Here is a 23269-nt window from a genome sequence, read left to right as displayed (position 1 = left end):
ATTGTGGCTTAAAACAAACGAAACCAGATAAGGTGGAGCAAACATTTGAACATTTGTTAGTAAAATGGATTAATTAAGTACCATGGAATATTTGAGATAATTACACAGTGTAATGATAAAGGAAATACAGTGGATGGATTGTGAAAATGTGTTTGATAAGATGCCGGACAGGAGACTTGTTGATAAAATTAAAGCTCACGGAATTAAAGGGAGTGGAGCAGCGGGGGGTAGGAAGTTGTGTAAAGGGCAGAAAATAGAGAGTAGTGGTGAATGGATGTTCTTCAGACTGGAGAGATGTAAACAGAGGTGTCCCCAGGGTCAGAGTTGGGACCATTGCTCTTAATATAAATAAATGATCTGGCCTTGGGTATATGGGGCACAAGATCAAAATCAGCAGACTCCGCCAAAATAGGAAGCGTGGGGAACTGTGAAGAGGCCTGTAAATGACTTCAGTGTGACAGACACGGGTTAGTAAATGGGGCAGGTGAAATTGAACGCAGAGCAATGTGAGGTGATAGATTTTGAGATTCTTGCTAACGCCTTGTTTTATTAATTAGCAGGTTCAAGAATCCAGCGTCACCAACTTTATTACTCTATTAGGAAATATAAGATGAGCAGATTCTCTGTCCTCTACCATATCTTATATTGATCCATCGATTAGAGTAAACATGTAAGTCCCCCATGTCCACAGTAACTTACACAAGGACAGCCCGTTATATGGAACCGCGGATGCCCTGAGCTTGATCTCCAGTATCTCCAGTCCCCACTGCCCCCTTATATCAGTGTCCCCTCACTTTTATACCCTGTAGTGATCCATCTCTGTCACTTGACTCTTTTTTCCCTTCTCTGTTGGGTTTAGGCCGGAAGCAAGGAAAAGACAGCTGGAACTTCTCTAATCTGTGATTTACAAGGACACATTCCTTGGTTTCCAGCAGTTACTTTTTCAGCAATTTTCTCATTATCCCTAAACTACCCTACCTTAATGTTAATTATGTTATTTCTTATAGTTTCACAATCATTGGTATAAACATCACACATTATAATCTAATCTGTTCTATTACTCACTCTGTTTAAGTTTATATTGTGGTTAATAGCAGACAAGCTCCTGTTCTTTCCCCTTATCTAGTTAGAATTTCCAACTGACCGGCTCTGTGGAATGAAATGCCTTATCAGTGTTGCCATAGTGACCTGTCTGCAGCAAAGCACCTGTTTGAGTTTTGAATCCAGACTAAACTTCTCTTTCCTATACGACACATTATACAGGCATTTGATGTCTTTTACAGGCATTGAATGTATTTTAAACATGTTATCTCTAAAACCTACATGGGGTTCAGATACACAAATCTTTAAAAGTAGGAGGACAAGTTGATAAAGTGGTTTAACAAAATGGGTTCCTAAGTTTTACAAATGGGGGTATAGAGTACAAAAGGACAGAGATCATGTAAACCTGTACAACTTATTAGTTAGGCTGCAGTTAGAATATTGTCAAGTTTTGGGGATCTTACACTAGGAAGGCTATGGAATGGGTGCAGAAGAGATTCACTGAGATGATACCAGGGACAAGAGGCTTTAGTTATGAGGAGAGACCAGAGAAACTGGGGCTTTTTTCATTCGAACAAAGAAAGGTAAGAGGATCAAAGTGAGGTGTTCAAAATTTGATCAGGAAAATCAGGAACAACTATTTCCACTGGTCTGAGAGTCAGTATCGAGAGGGAATCAAATTCAAATCATCACCAGAAGACTCAGACCTAGGGATGAAATTTTGTTTTATTATTCGTTCATGGGATGTTAGCGTCGCTGGCGAGGCCGGCCTTTATTGCCCATCCCTAATTGCCCTTGAGAAGGTGGTGGTGAGCCGCCTTCTTGAACCGCTGCAGTCCGTGTGGTGAAGGTTCTCTCTCAGTGCTGTTAGAAAGGGTGTTCCAGGATTTTGACCCAGCGACGATGAAGGAACGGTGATATTTTTCTAAGTCGGGATGGTGTGTGACTTGGAGGGGAACATGCAGGTGGTATTGTTCCCATGTGCCTGCTGCCCTTGTCCTTCTAGATGGTAGAGGTCGCGGTTTGAGAGGTGCTGTCGAAGAAGCCTTGGCGAGTTACTGCAGTGCATCCCATCACCGACATTAGGCTGACTGGCCTATAGTTACCTGGTTTATCCCTCTCCCCTTTTTTGAACAGGGGTGTAACACATGCAACCCTCCAATCCTCAGGCACAACTCCCATATCCAAGGAGGATTGAAAGATTGTGGTCAGAACCTCTGTTATTTCTACCCTTACTTCCCTCAGCAACTTAGGATGCATCCCATCTGGACCAGGTGACTTTGTACTTTGAGCACTTACCTCCTCCTTGACTGTAACATTGGCAGCATCCTCTTCTCCAGTGAAGACAGATGCAAAGTATTCATTTAGTACCTCAGCCATGACCTCTGCCTTCACAAGAATATATCCATTTTGGTCCCTAATCGACCCCACCTTTCCTTTGACTACCATTTTACTATTTATATGTTTATAAAAGACTTTTGGCTTCCCTTTTATGTTAGCTGCTAATCTTTTCTCATACATTCTCTTTCCCTTTTCAGTTCTCCTTTGTACCTTCTGTATTCAGCTTGGTCCTCTACTGTATAATGAACCTAACATTTATCATAAGCCTCCTTTATATGTTTCATTTTAATCTCTGTATCTTTAGTCATCCAGGGAGCTCTAGCTTTGGATGTCCTGCCTGTCCCCGTCATAGGAATGTGTCTAGTCTGTACCCCAACTCTTCCCTCCTGCTCATTTAATTTTCAAAAGACATTTGATAAGGTGCCACATAAAAGTTGTTACGCAAGATAAGGGGTTGGGGGGAACATATTAGCATGGATTGGTTAACGGACAGAAAACAGAGAGTAGGGATGAACGGGTCATTTTCAGGTTTTGCAGTCTTTAACTAGTGGGATCGGTGCTTGGGCCTCAGCTATTTACAATCTATATTAATGACTTGGATGTAGTATATCCAAGTTTGCTGACGATACAAAGCTAGTTGGGAAAGTAAGCTGTGAGGAGGGCACAGAAAGTCTGCAAAGGGATATAGACAGATTAAGTGAGTGGGCAAGAAGGTGTCAGATGGAGTATAATGTGGGGAAATGTGAGGTTATTCACTTTGATAGGAAGAATAGAAAAACAGAATATTTTTTAAATGGTGAGAAACTATTAAATGTTTGTATCCAGAGAGACTTGGGTGTCCAATTACAAGAAACACAAGTTAGCATTCAGTTACAGCAAGCAATTAGGAAGACAAATGACATATTGGCTTTTATTGCAAGAGGGTTGGAGTACAAGAGTAAAGGATGTCTTACTACAATTGGACAGAGCTTTGGTAAGACCTCATCTGGAGTACTGTGTACAGTTTTGCTCTCCTTATCTAAGGAAGGATATACTTGCCTTAGAGGGGGTGCAACAAAGGTTCATTAGATTAGCTCCTGGGATGAGAGGTTGAGTGGAATGGGCCTATACTGTCTGGAGTTTACAAGAATGAGAGGTGATATCATTGAAACATATAAGATTCTGAGGGGCTCGACAGAGGCTGTGAGGTTGTTTCCCCTGGCTGGAGAGTCTAGAACCAGAGGGCATAGTTGCAGGATAAGGGTCGGCCATTTAAGACTGAGATGAGGAGGAATTTCTTCACTCAGAGTTGTGAATCTTTAGAATTCTCTACCCCAGAGGGCCGTGGATGCTGAGTCATTGAGTATCTTCAAGGCTGAGATAGATTGATTTTTGGACTGTATGGGGATCGGGCAGGAAAGTGGATTTGAGGTCGAAGATCAGCCATGATCGGATTGAATGGCAGAGCAGGCTTGAGGGGCCATGTGGCCTACTCCTGCTCCAATGTTTTATGTTCTTAATATTTTATCTGCCAATCTTTGTTTCCAATCCACCTGGGCAGATCCCTTTTCAACCTCCTGAAATTAACCCTCTTCCACTTGAATATCTTCACCTTTGATTGTTGCTTGAACTTAGTTGTGGGAACTCAGTTCTGAGATAGATTCCGCTCATTTTGTAACGAGTTCTCAAACAGCTCGTCTTATTGTCGAGACATCAAGGACTCAAAACGCTGACTTTGAAACAAAACTGATTTATTTGACATTTATCCAGAATATTAAACTCAAGCCCAGTTATAGGGATTATTAACATCAGCAGAAACAAACCCCAACTGCCAGAATGAACATGGCTCAGTCCTGAATGTGATTAACAGCAGAATCTAACCCCTGCAGTCACATGTGAACTCGCTGGCGTCTCACACTGTAGCAAAACTTCCTCCCCTTTATATTCTAGCCCTCTAATTATTAAGGCTAACATTCCATTAACCTTTTTGATTTTTTTTTGTATCTGACTACTACATTTTAATGATGTGTGCACATGGACCCCTAAATCTCTTTGGACCTCCACCTTTCCTAGCTTTTCACCATTTTTAAAAAAATGCACAGAACTAGCCTTTTTTGGTCCAAAATGGAATGGATGACCTCACACTTATCTGTGTTGAAATCCATCTGCCACAGTTTTGCCCTCTCACTTAATCTATCAATGTCTCTTTGTAATTTTACACTCACGTATACACTACTTACTATGCCACCAATCTTTGTGTCATTGGCAAACTTGGATTTCTGGCTCTCTATTGTGTTACCTAAGTCATTAATAAATATTGTGAATAATTGAGGCCCCAGCATAGATCCTTGTGGGACACCACTAGTCACTTCCTTCCAATTTGAGTACATACTCATTATCCCCACTCTCTGTTTTCTACTGCCTAACCAATCTTCTAACCAGATCAATAATTTGCCTTCAATCCTGTGAGCTTTAATTTTAGTGAACGGTCTCTTATGTGAAACCTTATTGAATGTCTTCTGGAAGTCTATATAATCTACATCCATAGACACTCCCCTGTCTACTACTTCAGTTACTTCCTCAAAAAATTTCACTGGGTTCAATTTTACAAATCCATATTGGCTGTCTCTGATCAGCTCAAATTTCTCTTAAGTGCTCAGTTATGCTGTCCTAAATGATAAATTCCAATAACTTCCCCATAACAGATGTTAAGACTGACAGGTCTATAATTTCCTGGTTTCTCTCTCTCACCTTTCTTAAATAATGGCGTTACATTTGAAATTTCCCAATCTAAAGGGACAATTCCTGAATTGAGATGGCTAAAGCATCTGCAATTTCCTCAGCTACTTCCTTTAAAATCCTGGGGTGGAAGCAGTCAGGTCCTGAGGATTTACATAGTTACATTGAGTCTGCAGCACAGAAACAGGCCATTCTGTCCAACTGGTCTATGCCAGCCTTTATGCGCCACATGAGCCCCCTTCCACCCCTCTTCATCTCACTCTATCAGCGCATATCCTTCTTTTCCTTTCTCCCTCATGTGCTTATCTAGCTTCCCCTTAAATGTATCTATATTATTCACCTCAACTGCTCCTTGTGGTGGTGCTTTCCACATTCTTACCACTCTTTGGACCGCGGAAGCTATCAGAGGGATTTTTTTTTTAAAAAGCAGGCAATTAGGAAGGCAAATGGTATCTTGACCTTTGTTGCAAGAGTGCAAGAGTAAGGAGGGCTTGCTGCAATTATACAGGGCTTTGGCGAGACCACACCTGGAGTATTGTGTACAGTTTTGCTCTCCTTATCTAAGGAAGGATGTACTTGCCTTAGAGGTGGTGCAATTAAGGTTCACTAGATTGATTCCTGGGATGAGAGGGTTGTCCTGTGAGGAAAGGTTGAGTAAAATGGGCCTACATTCTCTGGAGTTTAGAAGAATGAGAGGTGATCGCATTGAAACATATAAAATTCTTGGAGGGCTTGACAGGGTAAATGCTGAGAGGCTGTTTCCCCTGGCTGGAGAGTCTAGAACTAGAGGGCATAGTCTCAGGATAAGGGGTCAGCCATTTAGGACTGAGATGAGGAATTTCTTCACTCAGAGGGTTTTGTTGACCAGGCTGTTTTATTTGCTAAGTAGAGCTCTTGCCCCTTAAGGGTATATACTGGTCCTGTATTAAGCAAAATTCATTTTTGAACACCTCCTGCTATTCATCTGTAGTTTAACCCAGTAACAGTTTTGACCAGTTTGCTGTGGTCAGTCTCTGTCTCATCCCAAAATCTAGAATCATAGTAAACTGTGTTAAGTTTCCTTTTCAAACCTAACATTGAATTCGATCATATAATGATCACTGTTAGATAAATGTTCCCTTACTGTTATATTATTAAATAAATCTGACTCATACTCATTACTAAATCAAGTAATTAGAGGAGGCTAATTGATGTCCTGCTAACGATTGTTCCATTTTTGGCCCTTTTCTCCTGTCTTGTTTATAGAAACAGGAGTAGGCCATTCAGCCCCTCAAGCCTGTTCCGCTATTCAGTTAGATCATGGCTGATCTGTATCTTAACTCCATCTAGCCACCTTGGTCCTGTAACTCTTAATACCCCTGCCAAACAAAATTCTATCTATCAGTTTTGAAATTTTCAATTGACCCCCAGTCTCAACAGCTTTTAGCAGGAGAGAGTTCCCGATTTCCACTCCCCTTTGTGTGAAGAAGTGCTTTGTGACATCACCCTGAACGGCCTAGCTCTAATTTTAAGATTATGCCCCTTTATTCTGGACACCCCCCACCAGAGAAAATAGTTTCTCTCTATCTACCCTATCAAATCCTTTAATCATCTTAAACAGCTCAATTAAAACACTCTTTAATCTTCAATACTCAAGGGAATACAAGCCTTGTCTATGCAATCTGTCGTCATAATTTACACAAGTCATCACTGTAAGTACAGGATAGAAATTCAGAACAGACTATCCTAGTTCCTCCGGAACATTCTTTCCTCTCTTGTCCCTCCTAAATTGTAAATCCCCTGTCCGACACACACTCCCTCCTTGCTACATCCTCACTGTTTGAAATCCAGATTCATTGCATGCTCTAATTTTAGTCCCTTTTTCCCCTGAAGGTGTTGTGTGATTTTGGGGTTCAGTCCCTGTCACTGTTTACCCCCTGAAGATGCTGTGTGATTTTGGGGCTTGGTCCCAGTCACTGTTTCCCCTCTAAAGGTGATGTGTGATGTTGGGGTTTGGTCCCAGTCACCGTTTCTCTCCTGAAGGTGCTGTGTGATGATGGGGTTCAGTCCCAGTCACTGTTTCTCTCCTGAAGGTGCTGTGTGTGGAAAATTCTCATCCACTTGTTCAAATCCCACCAAGACCTCGCCCCTCTCTATCTCTGTAACCTCCTCTAGTCCTACAATCCTCTAAGAGCTCTACATTCCGCCAACTCTGGCCTGTGCAACATCCACTTTCTTTGTTCTATCATTGGCGGCCATGCCCTCAGTAGCCTAGGCCCTGAGCTCTTTGAGCTTTTGGTCACCTATCCTGATGTTCCCTTCTTTGGCTCGGTGTCAATTATTGTCTCATTACGCTCTTGTGAAGGGCCTTGGAATGTTTTAACACGTTAATGGCGCTATGTAAATACAAGTGTTGGTGTTGGTGTGCTGCCATTGGTCTCAGTTTTGCCAGACAAAATCAACCAGGGACGGCGGCTATGCTACATCTCGTGCGCGAAATGCTGGCAGCTCACTGTATAGGCCCACAAGTGCAGAATTACCACTTGGAAAGGTACTGGAGGGCGATCAGTGACTTGGAACAAACCCCAGCATCACACAGCACCTTCAGGGGGGAGAAACAGTGACTGGGACTGAACCCCATCATCACACAGCACCTTCAGGGGGAGAAACAGTGACTGGGACTGAACCCCATCATCACACAGCACCTTCAGGGGGGAGAAACAGTGACTGGGACTGAACCCCATCATCACACAGCACCTTCAGGGGGAGAGAAACAGTGACTGGGACTGAACCCCATCATCACACAGCACCTTCAGGGGGGAGAAACAGTGAGTGGGACTGAACCCCATCATCACACAGCAGCTTCAGGGGGGAGAAACAGTGAGTGGGACTGAACCCCATCATCACACAGCACCTTCAGGGGGAGAAACAGTGACTGGGACTGAACCCCATCATCACACAGCACCTTCAGGGGGAGAAACAGTGACTGGGACTGAACCCCATCATCACACAGCACCTTCAGGGGAGAGAAACAGTGACTGGGACTGAACCCCATCATCACACAGCACCTTCAGGGGGGAGAAACAGTGACTGGGACTGAACCCCATCATCACACAGCACCTTCAGGGGGGAGAAACAGTGAGTGGGACTGAACCCCACCATCACACAGCACCTTCAGGGGGGAGAAACAGTGACGGGGACTGAACCCCATCATCGCACAGCACCTTCAGGAGAGAAACAGTGAGTGGGACTGAACCCCATCATCACACAGCACCTTCAGGGGGAGAGAAACAGTGACGGACTGAACCCCATCATCACACAGCACCTTCAGGGGGGAGAAACAGTGACTGGGACTGAACCCCATCATCACACAGCACCTTCAGGGGGGAGAAACAGTGACTGGGACTGAACCCCATCATCACACAGCACCTTCAGGGGGAGAGAAACAGTGACTGGGACTGAACCCCATCATCACACAGCACCTTCAGGGGGAGAGAAACAGTGAGTGGGACTGAACCCCATCATCACACAGCACCTTCAGGGGGAGAGAAACAGTGACTGGAACTGAACCCCATCATCACACAGCACCTTCAGGGGAGAGAAACAGTGACTGGGACTGAACCCCATCATCACACAGCACCTTCAGGGGGGAGAAACAGTGAGTGGGACTGAACCCCACCATCACACAGCACCTTCAGGGGAGAAACAGTGAGTGGGACTGAACCCCATCATCACACAGCACCTTCAGGGGGAGAAACAGTGAGTGGGACTGAACCCCATCATCACACAGCACCTTCAGGGGGAGAAACAGTGAGTGGGACTGAACCCCATCATCACACAGCACCTTCAGGGGGAGAAACAGTGACTGGGACTGAACCCCATCATCACACAGCACCTTCAGGGGGGAGAAACAGTGACTGGGACTGAACCCCATCATCACACAGCACCTTCAGGGGAGAGAAACAGTGACTGGGACTGAACCCCATCATCACACAGCACCTTCAGGGGAGAAACAGTGAGTGGGACTGAACCCCATCATCACACAGCACCTTCAGGGGGAGAGAAACAGTGACTGGGACTGAACCCCATCATCACACAGCACCTTCAGGGGGGAGAAACAGTGACTGGAACTGAACCCCATCATCACACAGCACCTTCAGGGGGGAGAAACAGTGACTGGGACTGAACCCCATCATCACACAGCACCTTCAGGGGGAGAAACAGTGACTGGGACTGAACCCCATCATCACACAGCACCTTCAGGGGGAGAAACAGTGAGTGGGACTGAACCCCATCATCACACAGCACCTTCAGGGGAGAAACAGTGACTGGGACTGAACCCCATCATCACACAGCACCTTCAGGGGAGAGAAACAGTGACTGGGACTGAACCCCATCATCACACAGCACCTTCAGGGGGGAGAAACAGTGAGTGGGACTGAACCCCACCATCACACAGCACCTTCAGGGGGAGAAACAGTGACTGGGACTGAACCCCATCATCACACAGCACCTTCAGGGGGGAGAAACAGTGAGTGGGACTGAACCCCATCATCACACAGCACCTTCAGGGGAGAGAAACAGTGACTGGGACTGAACCCCATCATCACACAGCACCTTCAGGGGGGAGAAACAGTGAGTGGGACTGAACCCCATCATCACACAGCACCTTCAGGGGGGAGAAACAGTGAGTGGGACTGAACCCCATCATCACACAGCACCTTCAGGGGGGAGAAACAGTGACTGGGACTGAACCCCATCATCACACAGCACCTTCAGGGGGGAGAAACAGTGACTGGGACTGAACCCCATCATCACACAGCACCTTCAGGGGGGAGAAACAGTGAGTGGGACTGAACCCCATCATCACACAGCACCTTCAGGGGGGAGAAACAGTGAGTGGGACTGAACCCCATCATCACACAGCACATTTAGGGGGGAGAGAAATAGTGACTGGGACCGAACCCCAGCATCACACAGCACCTTCAGGAGAGAAACAGTGAGTGGGACTGAACCCCATCATCACACAGCACCTTCAGGGGGAGAAACAGTGACTGGGACTGAACCCCATCATCACACAGCACCTTCAGGGGGGAGAAACAGTGACTGGGACTGAACCCCACCATCACACAGCACCTTCAGGGGGAGAAACAGTGAGTGGGACTGAACCCCATCATCACACAGCACCTTCAGGGGGAGAAACAGTGACTGGGACTGAACCCCATCATCACACAGCACATTTAGGAGAGAAAGGGCCAAAAATTAGAGCTCGCGATGAATCTGAATTTCAAACTGGCACCAGTACTGGGACAGGAAGGAGCTGTACCACTGGGACGGGCTCCACTTTAACCGGAATGGGACCAGAGTCTGAACGAAGAGGATAAATAGGGAGGTGCATAAGTCGTTAAACTAGCAAGTTAGGGGGAGGGACCTGGTAGCAATAACAAAAGGCTAAGTGTAAAAGAAACAGGAGGTGAGTTAAAGGTCAAATCAGGGTAAGGAATAAAGATAACACAAATGGTCTTTGAACAAATACAGCTGTAAAACACAAGTATAAAAGGACTGGATAAATGTGAGGTTATCCACTTTGGTTGTAAAAACAGAAAGGCAGATTATTATCTGAATGGTGATAGATTGGGAAAAGGGGAGGTGCAACGAGACCTGGGTGTCCTTGTACACCAGTTGCTGAAAGTGAGCATTCAGGTGCAACAAGAAGTTAGGAAGGTGAATGTTATGTTGGCCTTCATTGCAAGAGGATTTGAGTACAGGAGCAGGGATGTCTTACTGCAGTTATACAGGGCCTTGGTGAGACCACATCTGGAGTATTGTGTGTATTTTTGGTCTCCTTATCTGAGGCAGGATGTCCTTGCCATGGAGAGGGAGTGCAACAAAGGTTTACCAGACTGATTCCTGGGATGGCAGGACTACGTATGAGGGGAGATTGGGTCGACTCTGCCTGTATTCACTAGAGTTTAGAAGAATGAGAGGTGATCTCATCGAAACATATAAAATTCTAACAGGACTAGACAGACTAGATGCAGGGAGGATGTTCCCGATGGCTTTTTTTTCATTCATGGGATGTAGGCGTTGCTGGCGAGGCCGGCATTTATTGCCCATCCCTAATTGCCCTTGAGAAGGTGGTGATGAGCCGCCTTCTTGAACGCTGCAGTCCGTGATGTGAAGGTTCTCCCACAGTGCTGTTAGGAAGGGAGTTCCAGGATTTTGACCTAGCGACGATGAAGGAACGGTGATATATTTCCAAGTCGGGACGGTGTGTGACTTGGACGGGAATGTGCAGGTTGTGTTGTTCCCATGTACCTGCTGCTCTTGTCCTTCTAGGTGGTAGAGGTCACGGGTTTGGGAGGTGCTGTCGAAGAAGCCTTGGCAAGTTGCTGCAGTGCATCCTGTGGATGGTACACACTGCAGCCACTGTGCGCCGGTGGTGAAGGGAGTGAATGTTTAGGGTGGTGGATGGGGTGCCAATCAAGCGGCCTGCTTTGTCCTGGATGGTGTTGAGCTTCTTGAGTGTTGTTGGAGCTGCACTCATCCAGGCAAGTGGAGAGTATTCCATCACACCCCTGACTTGTGCCTTGTAGATGGTGGAAAGGCTTTGGGGAGTGAGGAGGTGAGTCACTCGCTTCAGAACACCCAGCCTCTGACCTGCTCTCGTAGCCACAGTATTTATATGGCTGATCCAGTTAAGTTTCTGGTCAATGGTGACTCCCAGGAAGTTGATGGTGGGGGATTCGACGATGGTAATGCCGTTGAATGTCAAGGGGAGGTGGTTAGACTCTCTCTTGTTGGAGATGATCATTGCCTGGCACTTATCTGCCGTGAATGTTACTTGCCACTTATCAGCCCAAGCCTGGATGTTGTCCAGGTCTTGCTGCATGCGGGCTCGGACTGCTTCATTATTTGAGGGGTTGCGAATGGAACTGAACACTGTGCAATCATCAGCGAATATCCCCATTTCTGACCTTATAATGGAGGGAAGGTCATTGATGAAGCAGCTGAAGATGGTTGGGCCTAGGACACTGCCCTGAGGAACTCCTGCAGCAATGCCCTAGGGCTGAGATGATTAGCCTCCAACAGCCACTACCGTGTCCTTGCCATGGATGGAGTCCAGAACCAAGGGTCACAGTGTCAGGATACGGGGTATGTCATTTAGAACCGAGATGAGGAGAAATTTCTTCACTCAGAGGGTGGTGAAGCTGTGGAATTCTGTACCACAGAAGGCAGTGGAGGCCAAGTCATTAGATGTATTCAAGAAGGAGATTGATATATTTCTTAATGCTACTGAGTTAGACGATCAGCCATAATCATTTTGAATGGCGGAGCAGGCCCAAAGGGCCGAATAGCCTATTCTTGCTCCTATTTTCTATGTTTCTGTGTTAAACAAAATAAAAGGAAAAATGATTAAAGATGAAATAAACTGCCTGTACACTAATGTACACAGCGTCCAAAATAAAACAGGGGAATTGGAGGCAATAATCCATGGCGAGGCACCAGATGTATTCGGAATAATTGAACATGGTTACATAAAGAACAGGACTGGCAATTAAATATTGCTGGTTATAGCATAATCAGAAAGCATAGGGAAGGAAGAAAGGGGGTGGACTAGCTGTACAAATTAGAGACAACATAATGGCAGTAATAAAGGGACATAACTAACAGAAGGAAAGACACAGAATCCATATGGATTGAAATAAAAGGCAAGAAGGGATCGATCACGCTAATGGGGGTATACTACAGACCACCTAATAGTGGAAAGGAGGTGGAGGATGAAATAAGTAAGCAAATATGTGAAATAAGTAAAGGACATGGAATAATAATCATGGGAGATTTTCACTATCCCCAAATAAACTGGCAAGAAGAGGTAGGTAAAGGGAATAAAGTTTTCACAATGTGTGCAGGCCTCTTCTTACCCAGTATGTAAAAAGCCCAACAAGAGAGGAAGCACTGCTAGATCTAGTAATGGGAAATGAACCAGAACAGATAAGAGAAGTAAGCGTAGGGGAACATCCAGGCAATAGCGACCACAACAAAATTAGGCTTAAGATAAAGATTGACAAGGATATAAGTAAGACCAAGACCAAAGTAATTAATTGGAAAAAAGCTGATTTTAAAAAAGGAATGAGAATGGAACTTGGAAAATAAACTGGAAAAGTTTACTGACAAAGAAATAGAACAGCATTGGAAACATTTAAAACGATGATCAGTAGAATCAAGGAGAAATATATTCTACTAAAAAGCAAGATAAAGTAACCAATAATGACACACCGTGGATGAATAAAGAAATCAGGGGAAAATTGAAACTCAAGAAAAAGGCATACACTAAGTACATAGACAACCAACGAGAGGATGACAAAAGGGAATACGAAAAAGTTAGGAAAGAAGTCAAAATAACAATTAGCAAGGCAAAGAGAAACCACAATTAAATTCTCAAGGAATATAAAAAGAAATAGTAAAGTATTCTACAGACACATAAATAACAAAAGAAAAATCAGGGATAGGGCCACTAGGGGATGGATACACATGATAAGCTCACAGGTGATGACAGTGAAATGACAGAAATATTATCTAGCTTCTCCTTAAATGCATCTCCGCTAGTCGCCTTGACTACTCCTTGTGGGAGTGACTTCCACATTCTAACCACTGTCTGAGTAACAAAATTTCTCCTGAATTCCTATTGGATTTAATGGTGACTATCTTATATTTATGGCCCATAGTTCTGGTCTCCCCCACTGCACCCCCCCCACCACCCCACAATTGGAAACAACATCTCTACATCTACCCAATCAAACCACTTTGTAATCTTAAAGACCTCTATCAGGTCACCCCCTCAGTCATAGAATCATAGAAACTAACAGCGCAGAAGGCGGCCATTCGGCCCGTCTTGTCTGTGCAAACCGGAACAGTGCTATCCAGCCTAATCCCATTTTCCAGCTCTTGGTCCGTAGCCTTGTAGATTACAGCACTTCATGTGGGTATCCAAGTACGTTTTAAATGTGATGAGGGTTTCTGCCTCTGTCACCTTTTTAGACAGTGAGTTCCAGACCCCTACCACCCTCTGGGTGAAAATAAATTCTCCTCAACTCCCCTCTAATCTTTCTACCAATTACTTTAAGTCTATGCCAACTGGTTATTGACCTCGCTGCTAAGGGAAATAGGCCCTTCCTAACCAAGGTTCTATGCAAGTTTAACTTAACTTCTCTGCTTTTGAATTCTATCCCTCTAGAAATGAACCCCAGTGCTTGGTTTCCTTTTTTAAAAGGCCTCATTAACTTGCATTGCTACTTTTCGTGATTTGTGTATCTGTACCCCCAGATCCCTCTGCTTCTCTACCCCATTTATACTCTTCTTATCCAAACAGTGTGTGGCCTCCTTATTCTTCCTACCAAAAGGTAATACCTCACACTTCTCTCCACTGAAATTCATTTGCCAATATATTAATAAATTTGTAGAACGCCTATTCTGCAAATTTATTAATATCTTCCTGTATTTTGACGCAGTCCTCTTCGGTTTTAACTATAGCCCCCAATTTGGTGTCGTCCACAGATTTTCAAAATGTATTTCCAATTCCCGAGTCCAAATCGTTTATATAAATGGTGAACAACAGAGGTCTCAGCACCGATCCTTTTGGAACACCACATCCCATCTTTTGCTAGTCTGAGTAACTACCTTTAAAGCCTACTCTCTGTTTTCTGTTTCGTAGCCAGCTTGCTATCCATTCTGCTATTTGCACCCTGCCTCCATGTGCTCTGATCTTAGTCATGAGTCTGCTATGCGGTACCTTATCGAAGGCCTTTCGATAATCCAAATATCGACCGCATTACCCTTGTCTACCCTTTTTGATCTTCAAAGAATTCAATAAGTTTGGTAATCCGTGCTGACCATTCTTTATTATATCTTCGGTTTCTAGATGTTTTTCTATTACATCTTTGAGTAAGGATTCCATTATCTTTCCTACCATCGATGTTAAGCTAATTGGTTTGTAGTTCCCTGGACTTGTTCTATCTCTTTTTAAGAAAGGAGAGAGAGGGAAACCGGGGAATTATAGACCAGTTAGCCTAACATCTGTTGTGGGGAAAATGCTGGAGTCTATAATTAAGGATAGGGTGACTGAACACCTCGAGAATTTTCAGTTAATCAGAGAGAGCCAGCATGGATTTGTGAAAGGTAGGTCTTGCCTGACAAACCTGATTGAATTTTTTGAAGAGGTGACTAAAGTAGTGGACAGGGGAATGTCAATGGATGTTATTTATATGGACTTCCAGAAGGCATTTGATAAGGTCCCACGTAAAAGACTGTTAGCTAAGATAGAAGCCCATGGAATCGAGGGAAAAGTACGGACTTGGTTAGGAAGTTGGCTGAGCGAAAGGCGACAGAGAGCAGGGATAATGGGAAGGTACTCACATTGGCAGGATGTGACTAGTGGAGTCCCGCAGGCATCTGTCTTGGGGCCTCAATTATTCACAATATTTATTAACGACTTAGATGAAGGCATAGAAAGCCTCATATCTAAGTTTGCCGATGACACAAAGATTGGTGGCATTGTAAGCAGTGTAGATGAAAACATAAAATTACAAAGCGATATTGATAGATTAGGTGAATGGGCAAAACTGTGGCAAATGGAATTCAATGTAGACAAATGTGAGGTTATCCACTTTGGATCAAAAAAGGATAGAACAGGGTACTTTCTAAATGGTAAAAAGTTAAAAACAGTGGATGTCCATAGGGACTTAGGGGTTCAGGTACATAGATCATTGAAGTGTCATGAACAGGTGCAGAAAATAGTCAAGAAGGCAAATGGAATGTTGGCCTTTATATCTAGAGGACTGGAGTACAAGGAGGCAGAAGTTATGCTGCAGCTATACAAAACCCTGGTTAGGCCGCACCTGGAGTACTGTGAGCAGTTCTGTGCACCGCACCTTCGGAAGGACACATTGGCCTTGGAGGGAGTGCAGCGTAGGTTTACTAGAATGATACCTGGACTTCAAGGGTTAAGTTACGAGGAGAGATTACACAAATTGGGGTTGTATTCTCTAGAGTTTCGAAGGTTAAGGGGTGATCTGATCGAAGTTTATAAGATATTTAGGGGAACAGATAGGGTGGATAGAGAGAAACTATTTCCGCTGGTTGGGGATTCTAGTAGGGGGCACAGCCTAAAAATTAGAGCCAGACCTTTCAGGAGTGAGATTAGAAAACATTTCTACACACAAAGGGTTGTAGAAGTTTGGAACTCTCTTCCGCAAACGGCAATTGATAATAGCTCAATTGCTAAATTTAAATGTGAGATAGATAGCTTTTTGGCAACCAAAGGTATTAAGGGATATGGGCCAAAGGCAGGCATATGGAGTTAGATCACAGATCAGCCATGATCTTATCAAATGGCGGAGCAGGCACGAGGGGCTGAATGGCCTACTCCTGTTCCTATGTTCCCTTTATAAATATAGGAATAACATTAGCTGTCCACCAGTCCTCTGGCACTGTTCCCTCTTCTAATGATTTTTTTTATATATGTAATAGTGCCTTTGCTACCTTTTCCCGAATTTCTTTTAATATGTGCGGATGCAATCCATCCGGACTAGGGGTTTTATCCTTTCTAAGTGTGATTGGTTTATCAATTATCTCCCCCCTTTCCATCTTAAATGTCTTTATATCTTCTTTGTTCTCTTCTAATGTCCTTCCCACCATATTAGTCTCCCTGGTAAACACTGAGGCAAAGTAATTAATATTTCTGCCATTTCGCTGTCATTACCACTCCCCACGGGACAGGCTGGGGATCCAGTCCCCGCAGGAGGGTCCGGTGGTCCAGTCCCCACAGAGGGCCGGGAGTCTCGTCCTGGGCTCCTGTCTGCCCTCTGTTCCCTCACTCAAAAGGCCACTCTTCATGTGTGGATGAGAGGCAGCAGGTTATTTAACTGCAGGGACATTATAGCAGAGCCCACTGCTGCGCTCGCCCTCTCTGTCTCGCTCTCACGGTTTAGGGTCACTGAATGATGCTGCGATGCGTTTGGATTTCAGCACAGGGAGGAGGAGAGAGGATGGGGATTTGCAACTTTGAGGGAACAAGAGAGGAAAGAATGTTCCGTAGAAACTAGAATTGTCTGTTCTGAATTTCGATCCCATACTTATAGAGATGACTTTTATAAACTCCTTTTACAGGGTAATAGGAGGAGAGGATTTGGAGACAGTAAACTCAAACCAAACATCACGTCAAGATCTGACAGTCGCTCGATTCATCAGGACCTGAATATCATTGGCCTTTGAATATTGAAGGAGAAATGTTTGTCTGTTCTGTCTGTGGGAAAAGATTTCAAACCTCAGTGTGACTGGAAAAGCACCGAGACACCCCCCGAGTGAGAGTGTTCCAGTGCACTGACTGTGGAAAGAGCTTTAACCAGTTACACAGCCTGAAAAAAACATCGTACCATTCACAGCGGGGAGAAACCATACACGTGTTGTGTGTGTGGACGAGGCTTCAACTGATCATCCAACCTGGAGAGACACATGGACACCCGGACCACGGAAAAACCGTGGAAATGTGGGGTCTGTGGGAAGGGATTCAATTCCCCGTCCCAGCTGGAAACTCATCAACGCAGTCACACTGGGGAGAGGCCGTTCACCTGCTCCATGTGTGGGAAGGGATTCACTGTTCTATCTAACCTGCTGAAACACCAACGAATACACACAAATAACAGAGCTTTAAAATGTTTTGACTGTGAGAAGAGCTTTAAAAGCACAAACAAGCTGCTGACCCACCAACAAGTTCACACAGGGGAGAGGCCGTTCACCTGCTCTCTGTGTGGGAAGGGATTTACTCTGTCATCCAACCTGCTGAGACACCAACGAGTTCATAACGGGGAGAAGCCGTTCATCTGCTCCATGTGTGGGAAGAGATTTACTAATTCATCCGGCCTTCTGATACACCAGCGAGTTCACACTGGGGACAGGCCGTTCACTTGCTCCGTGTGTGGGATGAGATACACTCAGTCATCCCACCTGTTGACCCACCAGCGAGTTCACAGTGGGGAGAGACCATTCACCTGCTCCGTGTGTGGGAAGGGATTTACTAATTCATCCAACCTGCTGAGACACCAGCGAATTCACACTGCGGAGAGGCTGTTCACCTGCATAGTGTGTGAGAAGAGATTCACTCTTTCATCTGATCTGTTGACACACCAACTTGTTCACACTAATGAGAGACCTTTTAAATGTTCTGACTGTGAGAAAAACTTTAAAAGCAGAAATGACCTGCTGGAACACCAGCGCAGTCACACTGGGGAGAGACCGTTCACCTGCTCCATGTGTGGGAAGGGATTCACTCAGTCATCCCACCTCATTGAACACCAAGTTGTTCACACTGAGAGATCTTTCAAATGTTCTGACTGTGAGAAGATATTTAAAAGCAAAAGGAATCTGCTGACACACCAACGTACTCATACTGGAGATAGGTTGTTTAAATGTTCTGAGTGTGGGAAGGGATTCACTCAGTCATCCCAGCTGCTGAGACACCAGCGAGTTCACACTGGGGAGAGACCGTTCACCTGCACTGAGTGTGGAAAAGGATTCACTCAGTCATCCAACCTACTGACACACCAGCGAGTTCACACTGGGAGGAGACCGTTCACCTGCTCCGTGTGTGGGAAGGGATTCACTCAGTCATCCACTCTGCTGAGACACCAGCGAGTTCACACTGGGGAGAGGCCATTCACCTGCGTCGTATGTGGGAAGGGATTCACTCAGTCATCCCAGCTGCTGAGACACCAGCGAGTTCACACTGGGGAGAGACCGTTCACCTGTATTGACTGTGGGAAGGGATTCACTCAGTCATCCACCCTGCTGAGACACCAGCGTGTTCACACTGGGGAGAGACCGTTCACCTGCTCTGTGTGTGGGAAGGGATTCACTCAGTCATCCAACCTGCTGACACACCAGCGAGTTCACATGTGACTGCAGGGGTTGGATTCTGCTGTAATTGCTGCTGTTAAATCACATCCAGGACTGAACCATGTTCGTTCTGACAGTCGGGGTTTGTTTCTGCTGATGTTAATAACCCCAATAACTGGGCTGGAGTTTAATTTTCTGGATATATGTTAAATAAATCAGCTTTGTTTTAAACACCTTGTTGTAGATTTTGGTCTTTCCCACCTGAGTGTTTAGCATCACCTGACTGGAGCTCAGAAAGGACAATCTGGGGGGAGGATCGTCCGGTGGGAACAGAACTTCAGTCTGGACACAGTCCGTCAGGGCCACACGGAGAGGGGCAAACGGCACTTTGGTCTTTCTCGTCTCTCTTCACTGACAGCAAAGTCGCCGTGCGCGTTAATCGTGAGGCGTGTAAGAAATGTGTCCCAGCCGCTCTGTTCTATGGTTCAGAGCTCCAGGCACTGAACAGAAGACTCCTTTACAGCGGTGTTTAGAGTCAGGAAGAACAACAGTGAGTGCTGGAAACATGCTGTCAAATCAGAGATTGGTGTAAAACTGTGATCTGTTCCTGACTGGAAGTGAAACGGCAGGTTTAAGTCTCCAGTCTAAAAATGATCCTGGTAATTATTCTATGAAGATTTAACCTGTTTGTGAGACAGTCCTGAGTCTACCATTTTAAGGCGAGCGTTAACTCATTTAAAATAAATGGGTTAAAGTCTGCATTAACATAGCAGAGGGAGGAGTTGACAGGAGCCTGTCAACAGATGGTATAATTATACAAAAGTCATTTGATCCCCAGATAATGAAGGATGTGCAGTGTGTTTCCAGAATTCCCGGTTTTATTGATGTGTGCGTGTTAGATACCCGGAATATTAAAAATACATGAGCCGGAATACCCACGGGGGGGTGGGGGGGCGATCCTGACGGTTACTCTGCGTTCACTCCCACTGCGGAACTCCACCACTGACCCTGCTGAAGGTTGCAGGTTCGGGGAGTGGGGCCTCCAGGAGTGGACTGTAAGAAAGCTGGGCTTCGGTATCCTGACAAATATATGCCGAGGAACCAATGGTATCCTTAATAAGGAACGGTCTGGGGTTTCACCTGCCAGTGTAGGACCAAGGGTGAATGATTCCTGACTCCCGAACTGTCTCATATTTAACCCAGGTCAGATCAAGATAAGTTCAGTTTACAGTAGAATAGGGACAAATATCACCCACAATCGAAGGAGACAAAAGCAGCCATTAGAGAAGCTGAGAGATCTTTGGAAAAGAAGATGGTGCACAATTGTGGTAATAATAGTAAAAGCTTTTCCAGCTACGTCAGGAGTCAGAAGACTATTAAAAATGGTTCAGGGCCACTGAAAGACAGATTCAAACTGGTTCCCAGGCTAGTGCAGAGCTGTTAAATGACTATTTCACACCAGTCCACACTCCTGTGGAAGATGCTCAGATTCCAGCTGTGGGATGTGCTGTCGACAATAACATCATAAATATTAAAATAGAAAGGGATGTGATCTTGGATAAAATAGGAAATCTCAAACTAGATCACGCTCCAGGTCCAGATGATATCCACCCCTGGGTGTTTAAAGAGATGGGACGGGTGCTCTGTGAGCCCCTTGCCTGTATCTTCAACAGTTCAATAGAGTCAGGGATTGCCCCCTTAGATTGGAAGGTAGCTCAAGTCGTTTCCATTTTCAAACAATGGGAGAGATCAGAGCCAGGGAATGACAGGCCCATCAGTGCAACCACGATCAGAGGGAAGATGATTGAAGGGATCCTAAGAGATGCTGTTTATAATCACTGGAAGGAGAAGGAGTGATTGCAGATACTCAACGCGGCTTCAGGAAAAGGAGGTTGGTTCCGACAGACTTGCTTGAGTTTTTTGAAGAAGTTGCTGGGTTAGTGGATGAGGGTAATCCGGTTCACATTGTCTATCTCAGGGGTGTTAAACTCATTCCCATGGTGGGCCTCGGCCACATTCAGCAAAAGATATTTTTTTAAAATTCATTCATGGGATGTGGGCGTTGCTGGCGAGGCCAGCATTTATTGCTTATCCCTAATTGCCCCTGAGAAGGTGGTGGTGAGCCGCATTCTTGAACCGCTGCAGTCTGTGTGGTGAAGGTTCTCGCACAGTGCTGATAGGAAGGGAGTTCCAGGATTTTGACCCAGCGAAGATGAGGGAGCGGCGATATATTTCCAAGTCGAGATGGTGTGTGAGTTGGAGGGGAACGTGCAGGTGGTGTTGTTCCCATGTGCCTGCTGCCCTTGTCCTTCTAGGTGGTAGAGGTCGCGGGTTTGGGAGGTACTGTCGAAGAAGCCTTGGCGAGTTGCTGCAGTGCATCCTGTGGATGGTACACACTGCAGCCACTGTGCGCCGGTGGTGAAGGGAGTAAATAGGGTGGTTGAAGGGGTGCCCATCAAGTGGTCTGCTTTGTCCTGGATGGTGTCGAGCTTTTTGAGTGGTGTTGGAGTTGCATTCATCCAGGCAAGTGGAGAGTATTCCATCACACTCCTGACTTATGCCTTGTAGATGGTGGAAAGGCTTTGGGGAGTCAGGAGGTGAGTCACTCGCCGCAGAATACCCAGCCTCTGACCTGCTCTTGTAGCCACAGTATTTATGTGGCTGGTCCAGTTAAGTTTCTGGTCAATGCTGGCCCCCAGGATGTTGATTGTGTGGGATTCGGCGATGGTAATGTAATGCCATTGAATGTCAAGGGGAGGTGGTTAGACTCTCTCTTGTTGGAGATGGTCATTGCCTGGCACTTGTCTGGCACGACTGTTACTTGCCACTTATCAGCCCAAGCCTGGATGTTGTCCAGGTCTTGCTGCATGCGGGCACGGACTGCTTCATTATCTGACAGGTTGCAAATGGAACTGAACACTGCAATCATCAGCGAACATCCCCATTTCTGACTATATGATGAAGGGAATGTCATTGATGAAGCAGCTGAAGATGGTTGGGCCTAGGACACTGCCCTGAGGAGCTCCTGCAGCAATGTCCTGGGGCTGAGATGATTGGCCTCCAATAATCACGACCATCTTCCTTTGTGCTAGGTATGACTCCAGCCACTGGAGAGTTTTCCCCCTGATTCCCATTGACTTCAATTTTTACTAGGGCTCCTTGGTGCCACACTCGGTCAAATGCTGCCTTGATGTCAAGGGAAGTCACTCTCACCTCACCTCTGGAATTCAGCTCTTTTGTCCATGTTTGGACCAAGGCTGTAATGAGGTCTGGAGCCGAGTGGTCCTGGCGGAACCCAAACTGAGCATCAGTGAGCAGGTTATTGGTGAGTAAGTGCCGCTTGATAGCACTGTCGACGACACCTTCCATCACTTTGCTGATTGAGAGTAGACTGATGGGGCGGTAATTGTCTAGATTGGATTTGTCCTGCTTATAGTGTACAGGACACCTGGGCAATTTTCCACATTGTCGGGTCGAGGCCAGTGTTGTAGCTGTACTGGAACAGCTTGGCTGGAGGCGTGGCTAGTTCTGGAGCACAAGTCTTCAGCACTACAGCCGGGATGTTGTCAGGGCCCGGAGCCTTTGATGTATCCAGTGCACTCAGCCATTTCTTGATATCACGTGGAGTGAATCGAATTGGCTGAAGACTGGCTTCTGTGACGGTGGGGATATCGGGAGGAGGCCGAGATGGATCATCCACTCAGCACTTCTGGCTGAAGATGGTTGCGAACGTTTCAACCTTGTCTTTTGCACTCACCTGCTGGACTCCGCCATCATTGAGGATGGGGATGTTTGCAGAGCCTCCTCCTCCCGTTAGTCATTTAATTGTCCACCACCATTCACGACTGGATTTGGCTGGACTGCAGAGCTTTGATCTGATCCGTTGGTTGTGGAATCGCTTAGCTTTGTCTATAACACATTGCTTCCGCTGTTTAGCATGCATGTCCTGTGTTGTAGCTTCACCAGGTTGGCACCTCATTTTTAGGTATGCCTGGTGCTGCTCCTGGCATGCTCTTCTACACTCCTCATTGAACCAGGGTTGATCCCCTGGCGTGTTGGTAATGGTAGAGTGAGGAATATGCCGGGCCATAAGGTTACAGCTTGTGCTGGAATACAATTCTGCAGCTGCTGATGGCCCACAGTGCCTCATGGATGCCCAGTTTTGAGCTGCTGGATCTGTTCTGAATCTATCCCATTTAGCACAGTGATAGTGCCACACAACACGTTGGATGGTGTCCTCAGCGCGAAGACGGGACTTCATCTCCACGAGGACTGTGCGGTGGTCACTCCTACCAAT

At 45.7% G+C, this 23269-nt stretch overlaps 1 protein-coding gene across 5 annotated transcripts in view; it reads left to right on the top strand.

Moving 5' to 3' along the window:
- The window catches only part of LOC137332765 (zinc finger protein 229-like), a 35534-nt gene extending 16331 nt beyond the window's left edge, over window positions 1-19203 (top strand). For 4 of the 5 annotated variants that reach the window (XM_067996709.1, XM_067996705.1, XM_067996715.1 and 1 more), the window contains one exon: window positions 17248-19203. In XM_067996709.1, the coding sequence (XP_067852810.1) occupies window positions 17593-19035 (1443 nt within the window). In that variant the 5' untranslated portion in view covers window positions 17248-17592 and the 3' untranslated portion in view covers window positions 19036-19203. Of the gene's footprint in view, window positions 1-567; window positions 671-17247 lie in introns of those variants that run through there. The other variant, XM_067996722.1, reaches the window with a different exon arrangement.
- Window positions 19204-23269: the final 4066 nt, after the last annotated feature.

This window comes from Heptranchias perlo, chromosome 2, assembly GCF_035084215.1.
Source record: "Heptranchias perlo isolate sHepPer1 chromosome 2, sHepPer1.hap1, whole genome shotgun sequence".
NCBI lineage: Eukaryota > Metazoa > Chordata > Chondrichthyes > Hexanchiformes > Hexanchidae > Heptranchias > Heptranchias perlo.
The sequence above is the reverse complement of the archived record's forward strand: the minus strand, read 5'-3'. Positions and strand labels throughout refer to the sequence as shown.